The sequence below is a fragment of the Protopterus annectens genome, chromosome 2.part0, assembly GCF_019279795.1.
Source record: "Protopterus annectens isolate FY-2018-M chromosome 2.part0, PAN1.0, whole genome shotgun sequence".
In the NCBI taxonomy this organism is placed as follows: domain Eukaryota; kingdom Metazoa; phylum Chordata; order Ceratodontiformes; family Protopteridae; genus Protopterus; species Protopterus annectens.
In genome coordinates, this window is record NC_056728.1 from 1,311,128,349 (window position 1) to 1,311,147,004 (window position 18,656).

Genomic DNA, 18,656 nt, shown 5'->3' on the forward strand with positions numbered 1-18,656 from the left:
AAGTAGACGGAGCTCCAAGGGAGGGAACATGGCCCGACAAAGGCAGAGCCGATGAAAAAAGGTCCACTCCCTCAGATCAGACACCGAAGCTCCAGCTCCGAGAGTGGCTCAGATCTGAGCTGGTCAGATCCGACACGCTCCAGGCAGCTGTCGGCATTGAGGAAGCAGGTACCATCGGCACTGATCCCTGAATAAAATCCATCCTCGGATCAGAATACTCCGAACCTAAAAGACGGATCGGAGGAGGAGCTATCTGTTAGAAAAAAGGAAGCGAGCTTTCCCCTCCTGAGGGAGAGGGGGCTGGCAAGACCCCCATCTGGATCGGAGTATAAATGAACCTCCTCATCATTTTATCCATATCATCTTCAGAAAGACGGGGTGGACCTCCACGAGACCACAGACTCTGACCTTGCAGGTCGGGGCACAGAGGCCCTAGAAGCTGAGGCTGTCTCCTCCAGCTCTGGGGAGAACCTCGGAGATCGAAGCCGAGGGAAGTCACAGATCCTTAGAGTCTTGACTGGTGAAGGGAGGACCAGAGACCTCATGTTTTTCCCTCGACTTCAACTCTCTCTCCCTTCTCTCTGCCCATTTTCCACTCTGCTTCCACAGGTTTTGCACAGGAAGTTGAGTCCCAGCCTGGGAGGGAGGAGAAGCCAAGGGAAGAGAAGGAGAAGTGGCCACAGCAGCCGCTGCGACTGAAGCCGAAGATGAGGCATCTGTCTCAGAAGGGGGAAGAAAGCCTTTCAGGGCCAACTTGGCCTTCCTGTCTTTAATGGCGTGCAGGTTGAAACCTGCATATTTAGTGCAGTCTGTGCTCAGATGGGCCACACCCAAGCACATAACACACAGTGTGTGGCCATCTAAAGGGGATAACTTATGGCCACACTCAAGCCTATATTCAAAAGATGCACCATCAGCCATGGTATCAAAAGAAAGAATAACTGAAAAAAGAATGTTATTTCTTTCTTACTGAAAAACACCCACTCACCACACTCACACACAGGGGAAGCAAAACACACACAACTACTCTAAACTAATAACAACTGTAAAAAAAAAAAAAAAAATAGAAACTTGACGCACCAAGCAAGGGGAGGAGAAAGGAGAACCTACACTATCTCTACCTAAACTTTAAAGACAAAAAAAGAGATATTTTAAAGTTTTTAACCCCCTTACAACCTGGAGCTCTGGAGATCACAATGCTTTAGCTATTCACGGCAAACAAAATCTGGTGGTTGGAGGGAAGTGGAGGTTATTATGGGTAAGGGGAGAAGCTTGGAGCAGATGCTAGTAAAGTTGCCGGCTCAGATCAGATACGGTTGAAGACCAAATGAAAAACTACTTCAGATCCATAAATTTGTCCCAGGGGTTCCACCTTTGTCCCTCATTGACAGGGGCGACAGGTGCTGACTGAGGTTTCTTTTTTGGAGATAAACTCTTGGCTAGGCTTGTAGGGCCCCAGGGTCATTAGAGCCTAGTAACCTCTTATGATCCTATGTGCAGCTATGCAGTTCTTTGGTAATGCAGACACATTATGAATTCAATGTTTGCATAAAGATTTTAATTAATAAAAATATCACTCTTCATTCAAGTGGGATAAGTTCTTGAACTAATCCAAACTATTTGTCTAATTTAGTAATGTTTAAAAGCTTTCCAAGTTTCAGCTTGTCAGACAAATTATATCTTACAGCATCAAGCAATGCTGAAACTAGTGTTCTAAAAGGCATTCTAATTACATATTGTAATACAGGTGCTAACATGTTAAGAATTCTGAGTACTACTCAAAAGAAGTTCCAGTGTCTCCACTTACAGTATACCTTCCACTGGTGTAATACTTACTCTTTGTAAAGGGTCATCAAGTAAAAGAATGGCATTATTAATTGCTTCCTGAGACACATAAGAGGATTCTCCATTGCCTTGAATCTCCAATACAGCCATCTATAAATAAATAAAAAGTTAAATGCAGCTTGTAAAATCCTCTCATCAATAATGCATAATTCAGCATGGTGAATTAATTTTCAACAACTAGTGTGAAGTACCAGTTGTGTACAAACTCGCCAAAGAGGAAGATGTTCGAATAAAATACTGCAGTCTACTTTCATAATATCAGATTTCTGCTGAAGATGGACATCTGTTTCAAATAAAAATGGTAGCTAGCGGAAAAACACCTTCAATGGTAAACAAAAAGAACTACATTCACAATGAAGTTTATATACATCCATACAATAAATATATTATCCAATTAATCAAGCAAACAAGTCAAAAATTAAACAAATATTCAGCATGATTTAAAGCTGAGTCTTGTTTACTAAAAATAAATTAAAAAACAAAATTTAATTTTATTCCAATTTATTGCTTAAACCCACAGGTTTTAAAGTTCTAAACTTCAAAATAAATTTAGCTTCTAAAACCACACTAGTAAAATTATAAAGTAATTAACGCTGCTTGCATGTGAGTCGTGTACGAACTACAAGAGTGTTAATCAGCTTTTTGTTCATGTCTGAAAACTGTTCTTGGATTCATAATTTAACCCCTCCTTTTAGTTTGCACAAGTTATCATTTGCATTTTGACAAACTATTTCATAAATTACCATACTTGACATACATGCATACAATTCTCATTGACGGAGTTTTACCATAAATTCTAATCTTTGATTAACAAGTGCATATTTACAAAATACTTCACCTACTACATCTAAACATCCCAAATGTCTTCCACAATATGAGAATTTGAGCAATGGAATAATGTTTTCAAAAAAAGAGAAAAACCAAGTGGTGCTTGTGTGTATATTATACACACACACACACACACACACACACACACACACACACACACACACACACACACACACACACACACACACACACACACTTACTTGAGGAAAGTTAAACTTTTTAAATACATTCTAAATCCTGAGAAGTCTAAGGGAGGACAAAACCGGACAAATCATGACGAACAGAAAATGTACTGTGAAAGCCAATAATTACATACATTTATATAAATTCACTGAACAGCAATGAAGCTATTAAATTGCAAAATGTTGTTTTGATACAAACTACAGTTTAATCCATCGATTAGTTTCAAATAACTAAGCCACAACTGTATTTTGAGTGCAACTTGCAGCTTTGGTCTTGTTTCATGACCTATGTGGAATTATGTAGTTTGAAAATAAAGACTGTGGGAAATAAGTCACCTCTACTGGAGTTAATCTGTCCATAGCCGTTTACCTTAAATACTATAGCACCTTGCAATCGCAATTCGAGATGATGTGAAAAGTACAGCTGTGTACACTTACCATAAATGTAGATGTTCTGAGTGTATTCACTGTTGCAGTCATCACATTTGGGTTATCTGCCTGCAGGTAGCCCTCAGCCAGCCTGAATACCAGAGTCTTGGGATTTCTGAGTCGGATGCTGTCGCTTCTTCCATGGCGTCAGTTCATCAGGGGTATAAAACATGCAGCCGATGCCATTACATCAGTTTTTCTTGCCCCAGATGTCAGCTGCCCCCAAAATAGGAAGCAATTACATGCTATGTAATACCCCCAGCAAAAAACAAACACCGATGATATAAGATATGCCAGACAAAAAGGACAGGAAAGAAATCAAGAGAAGTCAGGGGGGCTGGAGGGAGGGTAGCCAGGGCTGCAACAGTGAAAACACTCAAACATCTACATTTATGGTAAGTGTACACAACTGTACTATGTTCTTCATGTTTCACTGTTGCAGTCATCACATTTGGGTTGATTCCCAAAGCTAAGGAAGGGTGGAGGTAGTTATGAAGCATTAGGGCTGGCAATCAGGCCCTGTAAGACTGCTGTGGTAAATCCAGCTCTGGATTTAGAAAATATAGCCAAGTGGTAGCGCTTGGAGAAAGTGTGTACAGAGCTCCAAGTTGCAGCTTCCAGGATGTCCCTCTTAGGAACTCCCATGAGAAATGCTGTAGAGGTAGATGTAGCACTAGTGGAATGAGTTCTGATCCCCTGGGGAGGGGGGGGGGGTTCCCATGGTGTTTCTACCAGAAATGGATAGTGTGCGCTATCCATTTAGAAATGGTTTGCTTTGAAATGGCCTTCTCATCTGCCCCTGCAGCAAAGCTGACTAGCAGCTGGTCAGATTTTCTGAGAGGTTTAGTCCTGTCCAGATAGAACCTAAGCTGCCTGTGCACGTCCAGGGAAAGCAGGATCCTTTCCGCTTTATTCTGAGGATTAAAAAAAAGGTTGGCAAATGAATGGACTGGTTTAAAGCCACACTACACACCACCTTGGGCATAAAGGATGGGTTAGTCCTGAGGGAAACCCTGCCTGCATGGAAGACAATGAAGGGTTCTACTGCCATAAGAGGCTGCAATTCAGACACTCTTCTTGCTGAAGTGATGGCTAGAAGTAAAGCTGTCTTCCATGAGAGGAATTTTAACATTCAAAGGGCAGAAATGTGAGCTTTTCTAATGCAAAGTTAAGGTTCTAGGCTGTAGTGGGAGCTCTCCTTGGGAGGGGGGGTGTCTTAAATTTTTGGCTGCTGTCAGCAACTGTTTTACCAGAGGATGAAAGAAGAGGGGTGGCTTAGTATTATAATGAGCTGAGATGGCAGAGACATAGATCACAATTGAAGAAAAAGATAGGCTTTTGTGGAGCATTTCTGTTAAGTAATCTAGTATACAAGGTAAACTGGGCACAGTTGTGCCCATTCCCTGAGACTAGCTCCAGGAACAGTATCTTTTCCATTTTTCCGAATAGGATTTTCTAGTACTATGCCTCCTTGCCTCAAGAATGACATCCAACACCTGCTTACTGAGGTTTGCTGGTGTTGAATTCAGGGGATTAGCCAGGCTGCAAGGTTCAGGGTCTGTAGCTGTGGGTGCAGAATCTGGCCTGCCTGCTGGGACAGCAGAGTAGTCATCTGAGGCAAGTGCCATGGTTGTAGTACTATCACACTGTGCAAAATAGGGTATCAGCGCTGGTGTGGCCAGTCTGGCGCAATCAGGATTGTCCTTGGCTTGCCTTGTTTGACTTTCAGTAGAACCTTTGAGAGGAGTGGCAGAGGGGGGAAAGGCATAGACTGAGAGGCTTTCCCAGATGAAGGACAGGGCATCCACTTTCCAAGCTTGGCTGTGGGGAGTTCTGGTGCAATATTTGCTCAATTGATAGTTCTGAGGGGAGGCAAAAAGGTCCACCCTCTGGTGCCCCTGCCTGTTCCCCAAAAGCTTGAATATTTTGGGTTCCAGTTTCCATGAGATTTCTGCTTAAGTCATCTGCAAGTGAATTTAGTTTGCCTGGCGGGAATTGAGCTTGTAAGTGCACTTGGTTGTTCAAGGCTGTGTTCCACAAAGCCATGGCTAGTCTGCAGAGTGGGTAGGAATGGGGTCTACCCTGCTTGTTTATGTACCACATAACTGTGGTGTTGTCTGTCTTTACCAACAGTTGTCCTGGAAGAATAAGGCCCTTGAAGGCTGTCAGAGCATTCTGCACAGCTAACATTTCTTTTTGAATGATATGCAGGTGCATTTGCTTTGGGTTCCATTTGCCCTGAATGCACTCCCCTGCCATGTGAGCCTCCTATGCATAGTCTGATGCGTCTGTTATGGTTTGGGCAGCAGGGGGTAGAGTGGAAGAGTCCCTTGTTGTGGTTGCAGGCCTCTGTCCACCAAAGGAACTCTGTCCTTAGGCAAGGAATGATAGGAATCATTGTTTCCAGGTCCTTCATGAGACAAGGTATGAGGGGATGTGTGGGTACAGGGTGTGTGTGTGTGTACACCATACATTTCAGGTACCACTGAATTTTCTTCATATGCAACCTGGCTAAACGAAGCATAGGTATGGTTGCTGCCATGAATTCTAGTGCTCTTTAAATCTCCTGAGCTGAACAAGCCTTTGAGGGAGGTTAGGGTCTGTAAGTAAACTGGGAGGTTCCGAACCTCTTCATGAGGCAAAAGGTTTGTATCTTTTTGGTGTCCAGCCTGCAACCAAAGAAACCTAGGCCACATGTAAGCTGGAAGAAGATTTTTTTAAAAAATGACCATGAATCCCAACTGCATGAAGTTGAGTGTGAATCGGAGATGTTGCAGTAAGACTGCACGCAAAGAGGCCTGGATAAGCAAATTGTCTAGGGAGGGAACTATTTTAATTTCCCCGAGTCCTGTAAAAAGGCTATAACAGGCAATAAGTACTTTGTGAACATGCAGGGAGATGTAGACAGTCCAAAAGGCAAAGCAGTAAACTGAAAGTGAGATAAGCCAGTACAGAACCTCAGGAATTTCCTGGAGGAAGGGCGCAAGGGGAAATGCAGTTAGGCATCCTTCACCTCCAAGGAAACTAGAAGTAGAACTAGAACCTGTGGGAGGAAAAAAGGAAGGAGGGTCTGAAGGGAAAGCATTCTAAAAGTTGGAACCTTGAGAAAAGTATTGAGCAGACAGAGATCCAAGTATGGGTCACCACTGTCCTCCTTTCCTTGAAACCTCTGGAGTAAAATTCTCATCTCACAAATTAGAGAAGCACTGCTTCGACTGGGTCTTGGGACTGCAGTTCAAGGAGGTTGAGAGGAAGAAGACTTAACCAATATGGGATGAAGCTGGAATGCCTTTTAAGGGAAAAGTTCTTAACATGACATGGCATAACCCTTTTTATGATGGAAAATACCCACGGATTTGTGGTAATCTTATCCCAGCTTGACAGGGACTGAATTAACCTTTTTGAGAGGGTAAGGAATGGACGGGGGGGGGGGGGGGGGTCACTGGAAAGTTAAGTCACAGTGGCTTATCTGTGAAGGTAGGCATCCCGTATCTGGGGTCCCTTTCAGGTTTTTATTTGCAGTCTTTCATGGTTTTACCTTGCCCCTGTAAGGTTCTGAATAGGATAGCTGCCTGTGGTCCAAACAGAAAATTTATATCAAAGCAGGAATCAAAGAACCTGTCCTTGAAATCTTCTGGCATGGGCTGGCTGTATTACCAAGTTGGATCTGTGGTTAACTGTATCAATAGCAGTGCTCAAAGTTGAAGAATACTGCAACAATGACATTGAAGGACATAGTACAGTTGTGTAAAATCTTACCATAATAGTACATGTCCTTCTCTTCACTGTTGCAGTATTCTTCACCTAAGGGATCACCTGCCAAGGACAGCCCAACTTCCAGCCATTATACCGAAGCCTTCAGCTCTTATAGACACTATGTCACATGTATGCTCCCCGTGCAAAATGTAGGGCATAAAGGTGACATACAGATACAAACACTTAGAACTGAAAAGCCCACAAGAAACAGAAAACCCTCAGGGGCAAGGAGGAACATATGCATCCAGAAAGAAAAATAGAGATGGAAGGGAGATGGGCTCCCTCGACCAGAAATAAAAGAGAATCCAGGGCAAGAGTCAGAACAGAGGGGGAAAGAGTGAGGGAGAATACTGCACCAGTGAAGAGAAGGACATCTACTGTTAAAATTTTGCACAACTGTACTATGTCCTTCCACATCACTGCTGCAGTAACCTGCTTTAGCACTAGAAATAACATACAACTTGTAATGTTTAGTGAACATATGAACAGGGGACCAAGTAGTAGCCTCAAGGACAGAATTGGTATCCAGACCCTTGATAAAAATCACCAAAGGAAGCAACTGCCCTAGTATAATGTGCCTTTACAGACAAGAGACATTTGCCATGAAATGAATAACAGAAGGAAATGGCTTTAGAAATCCAGGAAGAGATTGTTTGCTTAGAAACAGCCAAATCCATAGATCTGGAATGAAAAGCAAAATACTATTGAGATTTGTGAACAACTTTAGCTTTGTCTAAGTAATATCTGAGCTGTCTATGCATATCCAGTGTGTGAAGAACCCTCTCACTGGCAGACTGCAAAGAAGGAAAAAAGGAAGGAAAATGAACAGACTGATTAAAGGACAACTCACTGACCACCTTGGACATAAAAGAAGGATCAGTGCGAACAGACACGCTGTCTGTATGAAAAGCTAAAAGAGAAGGAATGGCCATGACAGCCTGAAGTTCAGACATCCTCTTGGCTAAAGGAAAAGCCAAAAGCAGAACAGTCTTGTAAGTACAATGCTGCATGGAAGCTGAAGAAACAGGCTCAAAAGGAGCTTGGGTCAATTTCTGAAGTACAAAACTGAGGTCCCAGGAAGGTGGAATAGGCTTTCTTGGGGTTCCTGATATGAAGGATGCCTTTAAGGAATTATCTGACCTCAAACTGACAGGCCTGAGGTGTATTCAAGGACAGACGTGCAGAAATTGCTGACAGGTGAGCTTTCACTGAAGAATATGCCAACCCATCATGCAGTATATCAGAAAAATGAGAGAGAAACAGACAGGCCTCCATTAATAGAGGATCCTGATGGCGAGAGGGGCACCACACCGAAAATCTTTTTCATTTGGACCCTATGACTTCCTGGTAGTGTGTTTTCCGACCTTCTGAAAATCCCAGTGCATATCCTCAGAAGACAGGTGTCTAAAAGGGATAAAAACACCATCACCCACAGTGTTATTTGAAAGGCAGACAGGTGAGGATGGATAAGAGCCCCTTATCCTGTGTGAGAAAGATACAACCAGTGAGGTAACTTATGGTGATTGCTCCTGGCTAAGTGAGAAAGAAAGGGGAACCAATATGGTCTGGGCCAAAATGGTGTCATCAGCAAGAACCTGGGAGAGTACTCCTTGATCTTGCACAGAACTCATGGCAACAAAGGAAGTGGGTAGAAAGATGTACAGAAATATCACCTTTCAAAGAAAAGAAAGGGTTGTCCACTTTCCATGTCTATGGACTTGGGACTAGAACAGAACAGTGGAAGCTGTTAAGAGGGCAAGCAAAAAAGCTACCTGAGCAGTAACCCACCGATGATGTACAAGAAAACACCTCTGTGAAGCATCCATTCATGATTCATGATTAGAGAGTCTGCCAGAATATTGTGCTATGAGGGAATGTAAGCGTCTTAAAGAGTCATTTGATACTAGATGACTAGTTTCCCAGAACTGAAGAGCGAGTCTGCAAAAACGACAGAACCATGTGTCCCCTTGCTTACTGACGTACCACATCACCGTGTTTGTCTGTGGAAATCTTGAGGGACCCAGGATGAAAGAGGGAATGAAAAGCTTGCTGAGCCAGGAACAGAACCTTCATCTCTTTTTATTATGATATGGCCTGACCTCTGATGAGACCACCAGACACCCTGGATCTTTAGGGGTCACAGGAGCCACCATAACCCCTGTATGAAGCATCCATGAAAAGCTCCTGAGTGGGAACTGGAGCTTGAAAATTAAGCCCTGGATTGAGATAAAGTTGATGAATTCACCACTGAAGTTGAGCTTGAAACAAGGAAGAAAAGGTACAGGGGACTCCAGGCAGAGGCAATGTTAAAGATACACTGTGGGGTACCACTAAAGTTTCCTCATAAGGAAACTAGCAAGGGGGAGCATTGGGAATTGTACAGGCCATAAATCCCAGAACCCTGAGAAATTCCCTGGCTGTGACAGAGGAAGAAATTGGAAAAATGCTATCAGAGACGGAACCTTGGAGGAAGGAAGAGATGTTAGCATTGGAAATGTCTGAAGCCAGCATCTGAGGAAAACCTTATCCTGGGAAGGTGTCAGAACTGATTTCTGGAGGTTTAGGGTGAAACCTAGACTGTGTAACAAGTGGTAAACTGGAAGTCCTGTAGTAGACTGCTGGGAGGAGGAGCTTGAACAAGCACATAGTCTAGATAGAGAAAAAAAATGTACATCTCGAAGCCTGCAAAAAAATGGCAGGAGGAAGGCATTTAGTGAATACCTGTGGGGCAGTAGAGATGCCAGAGGGCAAAGCAGAGAACTGAAAATGTTAGGAAGAGACAGAGAAACAAACATTTCCAGAAGAGGATGAATGGAGGTGTGAAAGTACAAATCCTTGAGCTCTAAAACACCAGAAAGACCTCAGAAAACAGAAGAGGCATCAAAGTGTGAAGGGATAACATATGAAAAGTTGAGACCTTAAGAAAGGTGCTGAGCAGGGAAAAATCCACAATTGGTCTCCATGCATCCTCCTTTCAGGGAATGAAAAACATTTCAGAGTAAAACCCCTTTCCCCATCCAGGTGGGAGGAACAGGTTGAAAGGTGCCCTGATTAAAAAAAAAAAAGAGACTGTAGAACTTCTGGGAAATGAGAAAGCTGCTCCACAGGAGGTTGAGGAATGCCTGAAAAGGGAGGAAGGGACTTCCAAACCAGGAAAATCCCTGACAGGTAATGAAACAAAGTACAGTCGTGTACACTTACCATAAATGTAGATGTTCGGGTGTATTCACTGTTGCAGTCATCACACTTGGGTTATCCTGCCAGGGATAGCCCTCAGTCAGCCTGAATACCAGAGGCTTAGTATTTCTGCATCAGTTGCTGTCGTTCCAGGACAGACGTCAGGTCATCAGTGGTATAAAAAACAGGCAGCCGACGCCATTACATCAGTTTTCTTGCCCCAAATGTCAGGAGCCCCAAAAAAAGGGAGCCAGGTTATGGTGGAAAAACACCACCAGTAGAAAGTAAATACCAAATAGCACTGTAAGAAGTGAGGAAGAGAGAGACAAGGGAGATGGAGGGTGGGAAACCAGGACTACCACAGTGAATACACTAACATCTACATTTATGGTAAGTGTGCACAACTGTACTATGTTCTTCATGTTTCACTGTTGCAGTCATCACATTTGGGTTGATTCCCAAAGCTGAAGAAACGTGTGGCGGCAGTCAAGAAGAGTTGGGGCTGGCTAGTATGCCCTGCAGGACTGTGGGTGCAAAGCCTGCCCTGGATTTGGAAAAGATAGGCAGGTGGGACTGCCTTGGTGAAGGTATGAACAGAACTCCATGTTGCAGCCTCCAGGATGCCACTGGTAGGGACCTCTCTGAGGAAAGCTGCAGAGGTGGAAGTTGCCCTAGTGGAATGTGTTCTGAACCCTTGTGGGGGTGGTTTCCCGTGGTGTTTGTAACAGAAATGGATACAGTGTGCTATCCATTTGGAAATGGTTTGTTTTGATATGGCCTTGCACTCTGCCCCTGCTGCAAAGCTGACTAGTAACTGGTCAGATTTCCTAAAGGGCTTAAGTCCTATCCAGGCAGAATCTGAGCCGTCTGTGCACATCTAAAGAGTGCAGGATCCTTTATCCCTTATTTTGAGGTTTAGGGAAAAAGGAGGGCAAATGAATAGATTAATTGAGATCCACACTGGACACCACTTTAGGCATGAAAGTTGGCTTAGTCCTGAGGGAGACCCTGTCAACATGAAAAAATGATGAAGGGTTCCACAGCCATGAGTGCTTGAAGCTCAGACACTATTAGCTGAAGTGATGGCCAGAAGCAAGGCTGTTTTCCAAGAGAGGAATTTTAACTCTGCTGAAGCTATAAGCTCAAAGGGGGGTAGCATAAGCTTTTCCAACACAAAGTTAAGGTCCTAAGCAGGGGTAGGGGCTCTTCTGGGTGGCCTTAAGTTGTTAGCCCCTCTAAGGAACTGCTTGATGAGGGGGGGGTGAAAAGAGGTGTGGCTCTATGCTGTAATGAGCAGAGATGGCAGAAGCATGGATTTTAATAGCAGAGAAGGACAGGCCCCTGTGAAGCAGGTCTGCTAGGTAATCCAGGATGACAGGTAAGAAGGGCTATGCTGGTTCAGCTCCTTTATCCTGGATCCAGAAGCAATACCTTTTCCACTTGTCAGCATAGGATTTTCTAGTGCTGGGTCATCTGGCTTCACGTACAATGTCCAGGACTTGCTTGCTTAGGCTGGCCACTGGAGGAGAGGTGAAGAAATAAGCCAGGCTGCCAGGTTCATGGTCTGCAATTGCGGATGCAAGAACTCTCCCTTCTGATGGGTCAGGAGAGTTGGAATCTGAGGGAGGTGCCATGGAGGCAACGGTGACAGATTGCGCAGCAGTGGGCACCAGTGTTGGCGTGGCCAGTCTGGGAAAATCAGGATTGCCCTTGGCCTTTCCACCTTTTTTTGAGTAACACCCTTGGAAGAAGAGGTAAAGGGGGAAATGCATAGATCGAGAGGTTTATCCATTGGAAGGATAGGGCATCCAGTTTCCAGGCCTTGCTGTGAGGATCCCCTGGTAAAGAATTTGCAGAGATGGTGGTGGTTGTGGGAGGCAAATAGGTCCACCTTTGGGGTACCCCATTTCTGGGTTACGAGGTTGAAGGTGTTGTGATTTAATTGCCACTTGTGTGGGTCTAGGAGATTTTCTGCTCAAGCTGTCTGCCAGAGAGTTTTGGTTGCCTGGCAAGAATTGTACTAGCAGGTGAATCTGCATGGCTGAAGCCGTGTGCCAAAAGGTCATGGCTAGCCTGCATAGTGGGTAAGAGTGGGTCCCTCCCTGCTTGTTGATGTACCTCATCACTGTGGTGTTGTCTGTTTTGATTAGTAGAGGCCCCGGAGAGAGAAGGGGTCTGAAAGCTGTCAGAGCCTGCTGAACAGCTAGCATCTCTTTTTGGTTGATGTGCAGATGAATTTGATTTGGGATCCAGTGGCCCTGAATGCACTGCCATCCAGGTGTGCACCCCAGGCATAGTCTGATGCGTCTGTGGTTAGGGTCTGGGTGGCGTGGGGTTGTGAAAAGGGAAGTCCCTTGTTGTGGTTGCATGCTGCTGCCCACCAAAGAAAATCCTTCCTTACACAAGGTATCATAGGTATACAATAGTTTCCAGATCCTGAGAATGTTGACACCAAAGGCTTTTTATGTACCATTGAAGTTTCCTCACATGCAGTCTGGCATATGGAATTAGTAGAATGTAGGAGGCCATGAACCCTAGAGCTTGCAGGATTACTGGGTTCTGGTGGCCAGTTGAGAGAAGTAGCCTGTCAGATAGGCTTGTTTTACTGGAGTAAGGAATGCCATCTGGGATGCTGTGTCCAGGCTTGCTCCCAGGAAGACAATTTTCTGACTGGGGAATAGTTTGGATTTCTTTTCGTTTATAGTGTACCCAGTGAGGTCAGTAGGTCTTTTACAAATATCAGGTCCTGCAACAGCTTTTCCTGACTGTGCCTGAATCAGGCAGTCGTCCAAGCAGGGGTAAATTTGAATATTTCTTTGTCTGCAAAAAGCAATGGCTGGAGCCAGGCATTTTGTGAAAACTCTGGGAGCAGTGGATAAGCCAAAGGGAAGTGCAGAGAACTGATAATGCATAGATCCTGCCCTGAAGCGTAGATATTTACTGCAAGAGTCTCTGACTGGGATGTACAGACAGGCCTCTTTTAGATCTAGAGTGGCTAACCAGGCATCTCTGGATAGCATAGGAAGACGCTGTTGGGAGGTGAGCATTTTGAATTTTGGTACCACCAGGAAAGTGTTTAGAATGGATAGATCTAGGATTGGGTGCCATCTGCCCTCTTTTCTTGCTACCAGGAAAGGTCTGGAATAGAAACCTTGGCCTATCTGGTCTGCAGGAACAGGCTGAATTGCCCTCATGAGGAGCAGGGAATGAACTTAGTTTTGTGCCCTGCCCACTGGTTTGGAGGAAGATCTGACAACACTTTTGGGGTTGGCAGTTTGTGGAAATAAAATCTGTACCCTGGGGACACTATGCTGAGGGGACATCGATTGTTGGTGATGGAGGCCCAGTTTTTTTGCATGGGAGGCAAGTTTTCCTCCTATGGGCACAAGTAGGTGGGCACAGGTAAGCGAGGGAGGTAAAAAGTCATTGTGAATTCTTTCCATAAGGGGGTGGCTTAGCACTCCCTGTTTTAGAAGTGGAGGCACTCCACTGCTTAGATCTCTGCATTCTCTGGGCCTGCTGTCTGGAGCATCTGCTTCCCCTTGGTGTAGTCTGAGCCGGCCTAGAGGGGGCTGGAAATGACCAGTGTTTTCTGGGGCAATGCCTACTGAATCTCGGAGACTGGACTTGCAAAAAGTCTGTCTGCATAGATTTAGCTTTTTCTTCCATCTTTTTTAAAACCTCTTCTGCCTCGGTGCCAAACAGATTGTCTTTGGTCAGTGGTGTGTCCAATAATTTTTTATTTGACATGGTCTGGCAAGGTCTGTTCCTTAAGCTAAGCATGCCTTCTAAGTACAGAACCTGTGACTGCTGCCCTGCAGGATGCTTCTAGGGCGTCAACCCATATTTCAGAGTATGCTTATTAACTTGACTTGCAGAATGTATAAGCTCCTGTAATTCTTTATTTTCTCCACAGTCTGGAAAGGTAGATCATTTTGTTTAATAAGTTCCATAGTATGTTGCTGGTATTTCAGCATGTGGAACTGACAATTTAATGGCAAGAGTTGCAGAGGTGTATACTTTTTTACCCTGTCTAAAGCTCGGGAATTCCTGTCTGAAGGGGTAGGATTCTTAGCTGTGATTGCTTTTATTCCTTTAGGTCCTTGAGAGATGACCTCTGGGTCAGCAGTAGGATATTTGAAAATAAATTTGTGAGAGTCTGGGACTCTTAATACATGTCAGGTCTCCTGGGAGCAGGAGGTAGCATATCAGGAATAAAACTGTATTCCATGAAAACATCATCCCCAACATCCAGAACAGGAGGAATAGCTAATAGTCTGTGCTATGATAAATCTAAAAATTCCCCGAGTCTCTTTTTGGACTGAAGATAATCCTGGCATTCCCAATTGAAATGCTCTCTTAAGGTATGTAGGGTTTCACCAAAAGAAAAATCCTCTGCTGTAGAGGCAGAAGGAATCCTCATAAGCAGAAAAGGGCATGTCTTCATAATTGGAAACCTCAGAGTCGTTGGACTCTTGGTCAGGTAAAGCTGCTGGGGACAAGTCTCTTTTTCTTTTAGAAGAGGTAGGCTGGCTTACCCTAATCAGCATGATAAGGTCTTCCACTATTTTAAGCATTTGAGATTGAGGCATGGAAGCAGGTGCTTTAGCTTGGGTCATCGTTTTTTTTAGGTGCAGTTTGTACCCTGGGCCTTAGAAACTCGGTAGTTTTAGAAAGAACTGAAGATGTGAAAGAAGTCGTCGGTTTGTGTTGAATATCGGTAGTGCAAAGAACTTCCTCGGAAACCGGTGCCTGCACAGTGGCTCCAGACCCATCCAAGGTAAAGATATCCGCAGGTTCCGTAGTCAAAGAAGAGTCTTGCAGCATACCGGACTCTGAACGGGTCTCTGTAGTGGCCTGCGAATCCATAGAAGCAGGTATCAGGGGCTGCGAAAGCACCTCACTGGGTACCGGTGAACTGGCGACTAGCTTAAAGGTAGCATCATCGGCAGTTTTGGACCTGTGCGGTCTGTCTCTGTCTTTATCCTTACTTTTTTTGGAAGATCGGTAGTCGGATGGCTTACCGAAGCCATTTCGGAATACAAAGATAGAGAGCGAACATATTAGGCTACGATAAGGGCTCGGCAACGTATAGTTCTGGCGTTGAACATAGCACAAAACCGATAGCGTGGAACGTCATGGTCTGGGCCTAAACAGGTGATGCAGTAAGAATGGAAATCTCAGTGCGGTATTTGCTTTCCACAGGTGAGACAATTGTTACCTTTTTCTGACATCGGTTAGAGCAAGATAAAGGGATCCCGAATGGGGTACTCAGCTTTAGAAGACTTCAACTTCAATTTTGGAAACGAAAACTCAGGTAGCAGCCAACCATCACTCATGTGAACTTCTGCTTTGGGCTCCTCGGCAAGAAAGACTGATGTAATGGTGTCGGCTGCCTGTTTTTAAACCACTGACGTCCTGGCGTCAGTCCTGGAATGACAGCAACTGATGCAGAAATACTAAGCCTGTGGTATTTGGGCCAACTGTGGGCTACCCCTGGCAGGATAACCCAAGTGTGATGACTGCAACAGTGAAACATGAAGAACATCCCAAGAATATGATGTGCTCAGATACCAATTTGGAAGACACAGGCAGAAATGGAGAGACGAGGGGACCTGGCCGAGGGGAAGGCTAATCATCAAATAGAACCAGGCTCGTCTTGAATAGGAGGCTTCTGGGAGAAAGGAATCTGAGTAGACTTGGCAGAAGGAATACACCTAGAACCCATCTTACCCTTAAGAGGGGGCCAAGTTTGCCTATGAACAAAGGCAGACTAGTAAGGATAGTTGCTCTGAAACTTGGGAATAGGGGAAAGAAAAATATGCTTCAGCTCCTGTAAAGCCTTGCCCTTATTGAAGGACCTTAAGTCTGCAGCAGCAGTCCCAAAAAGACTTATCTAGAGGAGCATCCAAAGGTTTGGCTTTGACATCATCAGATAAAACCTGAAGATGCAACCAAAAATAACGCCCCATGACTGAACCAACGGCAGCAGCCCTGAAAGAGGCATCAGGTACATAAAAAGCTGCATATAATTGAATGGCAGGCAAATTGTGAATTAGAGCCTGAAAGAGAAAGGGCAAAAGCCTTCCTGTCAGTCAGAGAGATCAGAAACCACCTTACAATCCTGGGAGGGGAGAGCCAAAACATACCTAGTCATATGGGTCTGGTAGTTAATGGCCCTAAAGGACAAGCAGTGTAAACCTTCTTGCCCAGCTTTTCTATGGCCCTACTGTCCTTATTAGAAGGAATCAGCTTGGTAGTGGGCAACAACTTGGAGGGTTTGTCAAAAGAAACAGACTCCACTGAAGGGTCAGCAGAAAGGCATTTATAAAGGAATTTACTATTGTTAGGCACCTTATAGAACCTACCGGGTTTCATTGGTGCAGGAAGCTGAGAGTCAGGGGCTACAAAAGCTGCAGAAAAAGGTATCTAAAAAGGCAGCAAATATGGGAGGAACAGCAGATGGCTTCACAGACTCCATCTGCAGGAGCTCATAGTATCTTTTTTGAATATCAAGAGTGCTTGGAACAATCCCACTTAAAATAGCTCATCATGCAGGAAACAGTATCCCCAAAGGGCAACTCTTCCAAAGGGGAGTCTGGCCTTAAAGAATCCTCCTCCGCCTCTGCTGAACCTTTGTCCAGGTGGGTGGGCATTTGGGAAGAATAGGCCAAGGATTCTTTCCCAGAGTCCAAATACTCATCTGAAGGATCCAATTCCCTAAGCCTCTTAACAGGAGATGACCATAAAGCCAAAGCATTAAATAAACCCTGAGTGATTCAATCTGCGGATCACTAACAGAGGAGATGTGCTTTGTCTTGGGTTTCTTTTTCGGAAGGACATCCACTTGAAAAACCCTCTGAAGGTCAGAATCTTGACATGACTATAATGGTAGTAGGAATTTTCTCCCTCACAAAGATCTGAGGAATCCCCCTTGGTCCCTCTGATATTATCAGCCGAGGCCCCCCCATGTCAGTTTCTTCACAAAAGTCAAATAAAACCTTTATAATATGATTATGTTAAAATTAAAAGATAAAAAAGTTCCACACAAGTTCTAGCTTTATATTTCAAGTGTCTTACAACTGCATTCTCTTTATTAGCAAATTATAGTGTACTGACAGATAACTGAAGGCAAAATAAGTGCTGAAGGAGTTAAGGGATGTTATACTATGTTTAGAGAGTCTGGCTTCAGAATGTTAACAGAGTACACACTTTGGCCTTCTCAGGCTGGGGGATAAATCACTGCAAGGATGTCTATAAGATAGTATGGACTGAATGTTACAAGGTCTAAAGATAAATTCTTAGACCAGGTGGTCTACGTTTTAAAAAGGCATATTTGTCAAGTGTTCACTAAGTGAGGATCACGACAGCATAAAATATTTAAAAATGTTATTATTTGTTAAAAGCTATGTAAAGTCAGAATTCTGCATGCATAAAATTGAGAAGGTATAAAATATGAACTTTGCCTTACTCTGGGAGACTGATATGAAAATCTTGGTAGACAGTTTCCCAGCACTATTTGTGGAATAAACCAGTACTTTACACACCCTTAAGTGTTACTCCTGCTCAAGACTAAAAGGTAAACCTTTTTGTTATTTGTGAACTTTAACATTCGGTACTTTAAGACTTGGGTTCTGAACTTTGGTATTGCTGCAGGGCAGTGTGAAATAAATTACAAGGGCCCAGCACAGAAAGTTCTTCTGTGAATTCCATGCTGTTTTGTATGGGATAGTCAGAGATTCAGATACCTAACTATTCAGGCAGTGCAAACTGCTGCTAGACTAAATGGGGAAAACAAATTTGTGGAAAATGTTTTTTTTTTTTTTCTGTCTTAGATAACTGTAGTTAAAGTGGAACTACTGAATAACTGTTTCGTTGAATGTCTGAGTTGGGTCTATAATACTTCAGCAAATGCTTAAAATAGCAAACGCTGTTTAATCGACTCAAAGTCGAAATCCCGAACACATGGAACAGCGATATTTTTCCCAGGGAAAAAAATCACTGGGCCGTGTGTTCGGGATTTCCTCCACTGCAGTGCAATCCCAGAGTTGGTATATTTAAGTCAGGGGGTGGGGGGGGGGGGCACAGCCCCCCACATTTCGGGGGTGTGGGGGCAAATCTCCCCACTTTATTTTGTGTTTGGATTTTTTTTTTTTAACGGCGCAGCAATTTTTCCCCCCTATTCCATGTGTTTGGGATTTAGAGATTTCAACTTTATTGGGTCGATTAAACAGCGTTCGCTATTTTAAGCTCTTGCTTAAATAATATTTTATTTATTTATTTAAATTTGTTGACCGGGAGTGTCCGACTGGACGTAGGTCCATTTTCAGCGGAGGCCCGGAGAGAAAAGCTCCACAGTAAAATAAACAGACAGTAGTTACATTGGATTACATAGCGATTAACAATTTAACATAGCAATTACTTACAACATATTTACAG

General features: G+C 43.9%; 1 protein-coding gene across 4 annotated transcripts in view; it reads right to left on the minus strand.

Moving 5' to 3' along the window:
* The window catches only part of NRBP1 (nuclear receptor binding protein 1), a 1,787,342-nt gene that overhangs the window by 610,515 nt on the left and 1,158,171 nt on the right, over nucleotides 1-18,656 (minus strand). For all 4 annotated transcript variants that reach the window (XM_044061499.1, XM_044061500.1, XM_044061497.1 and 1 more), the window contains one exon: nucleotides 1,837-1,935. In XM_044061499.1, the coding sequence (XP_043917434.1) occupies nucleotides 1,837-1,935 (99 nt within the window). The remainder of the gene's footprint in view (nucleotides 1-1,836; nucleotides 1,936-18,656) is intronic.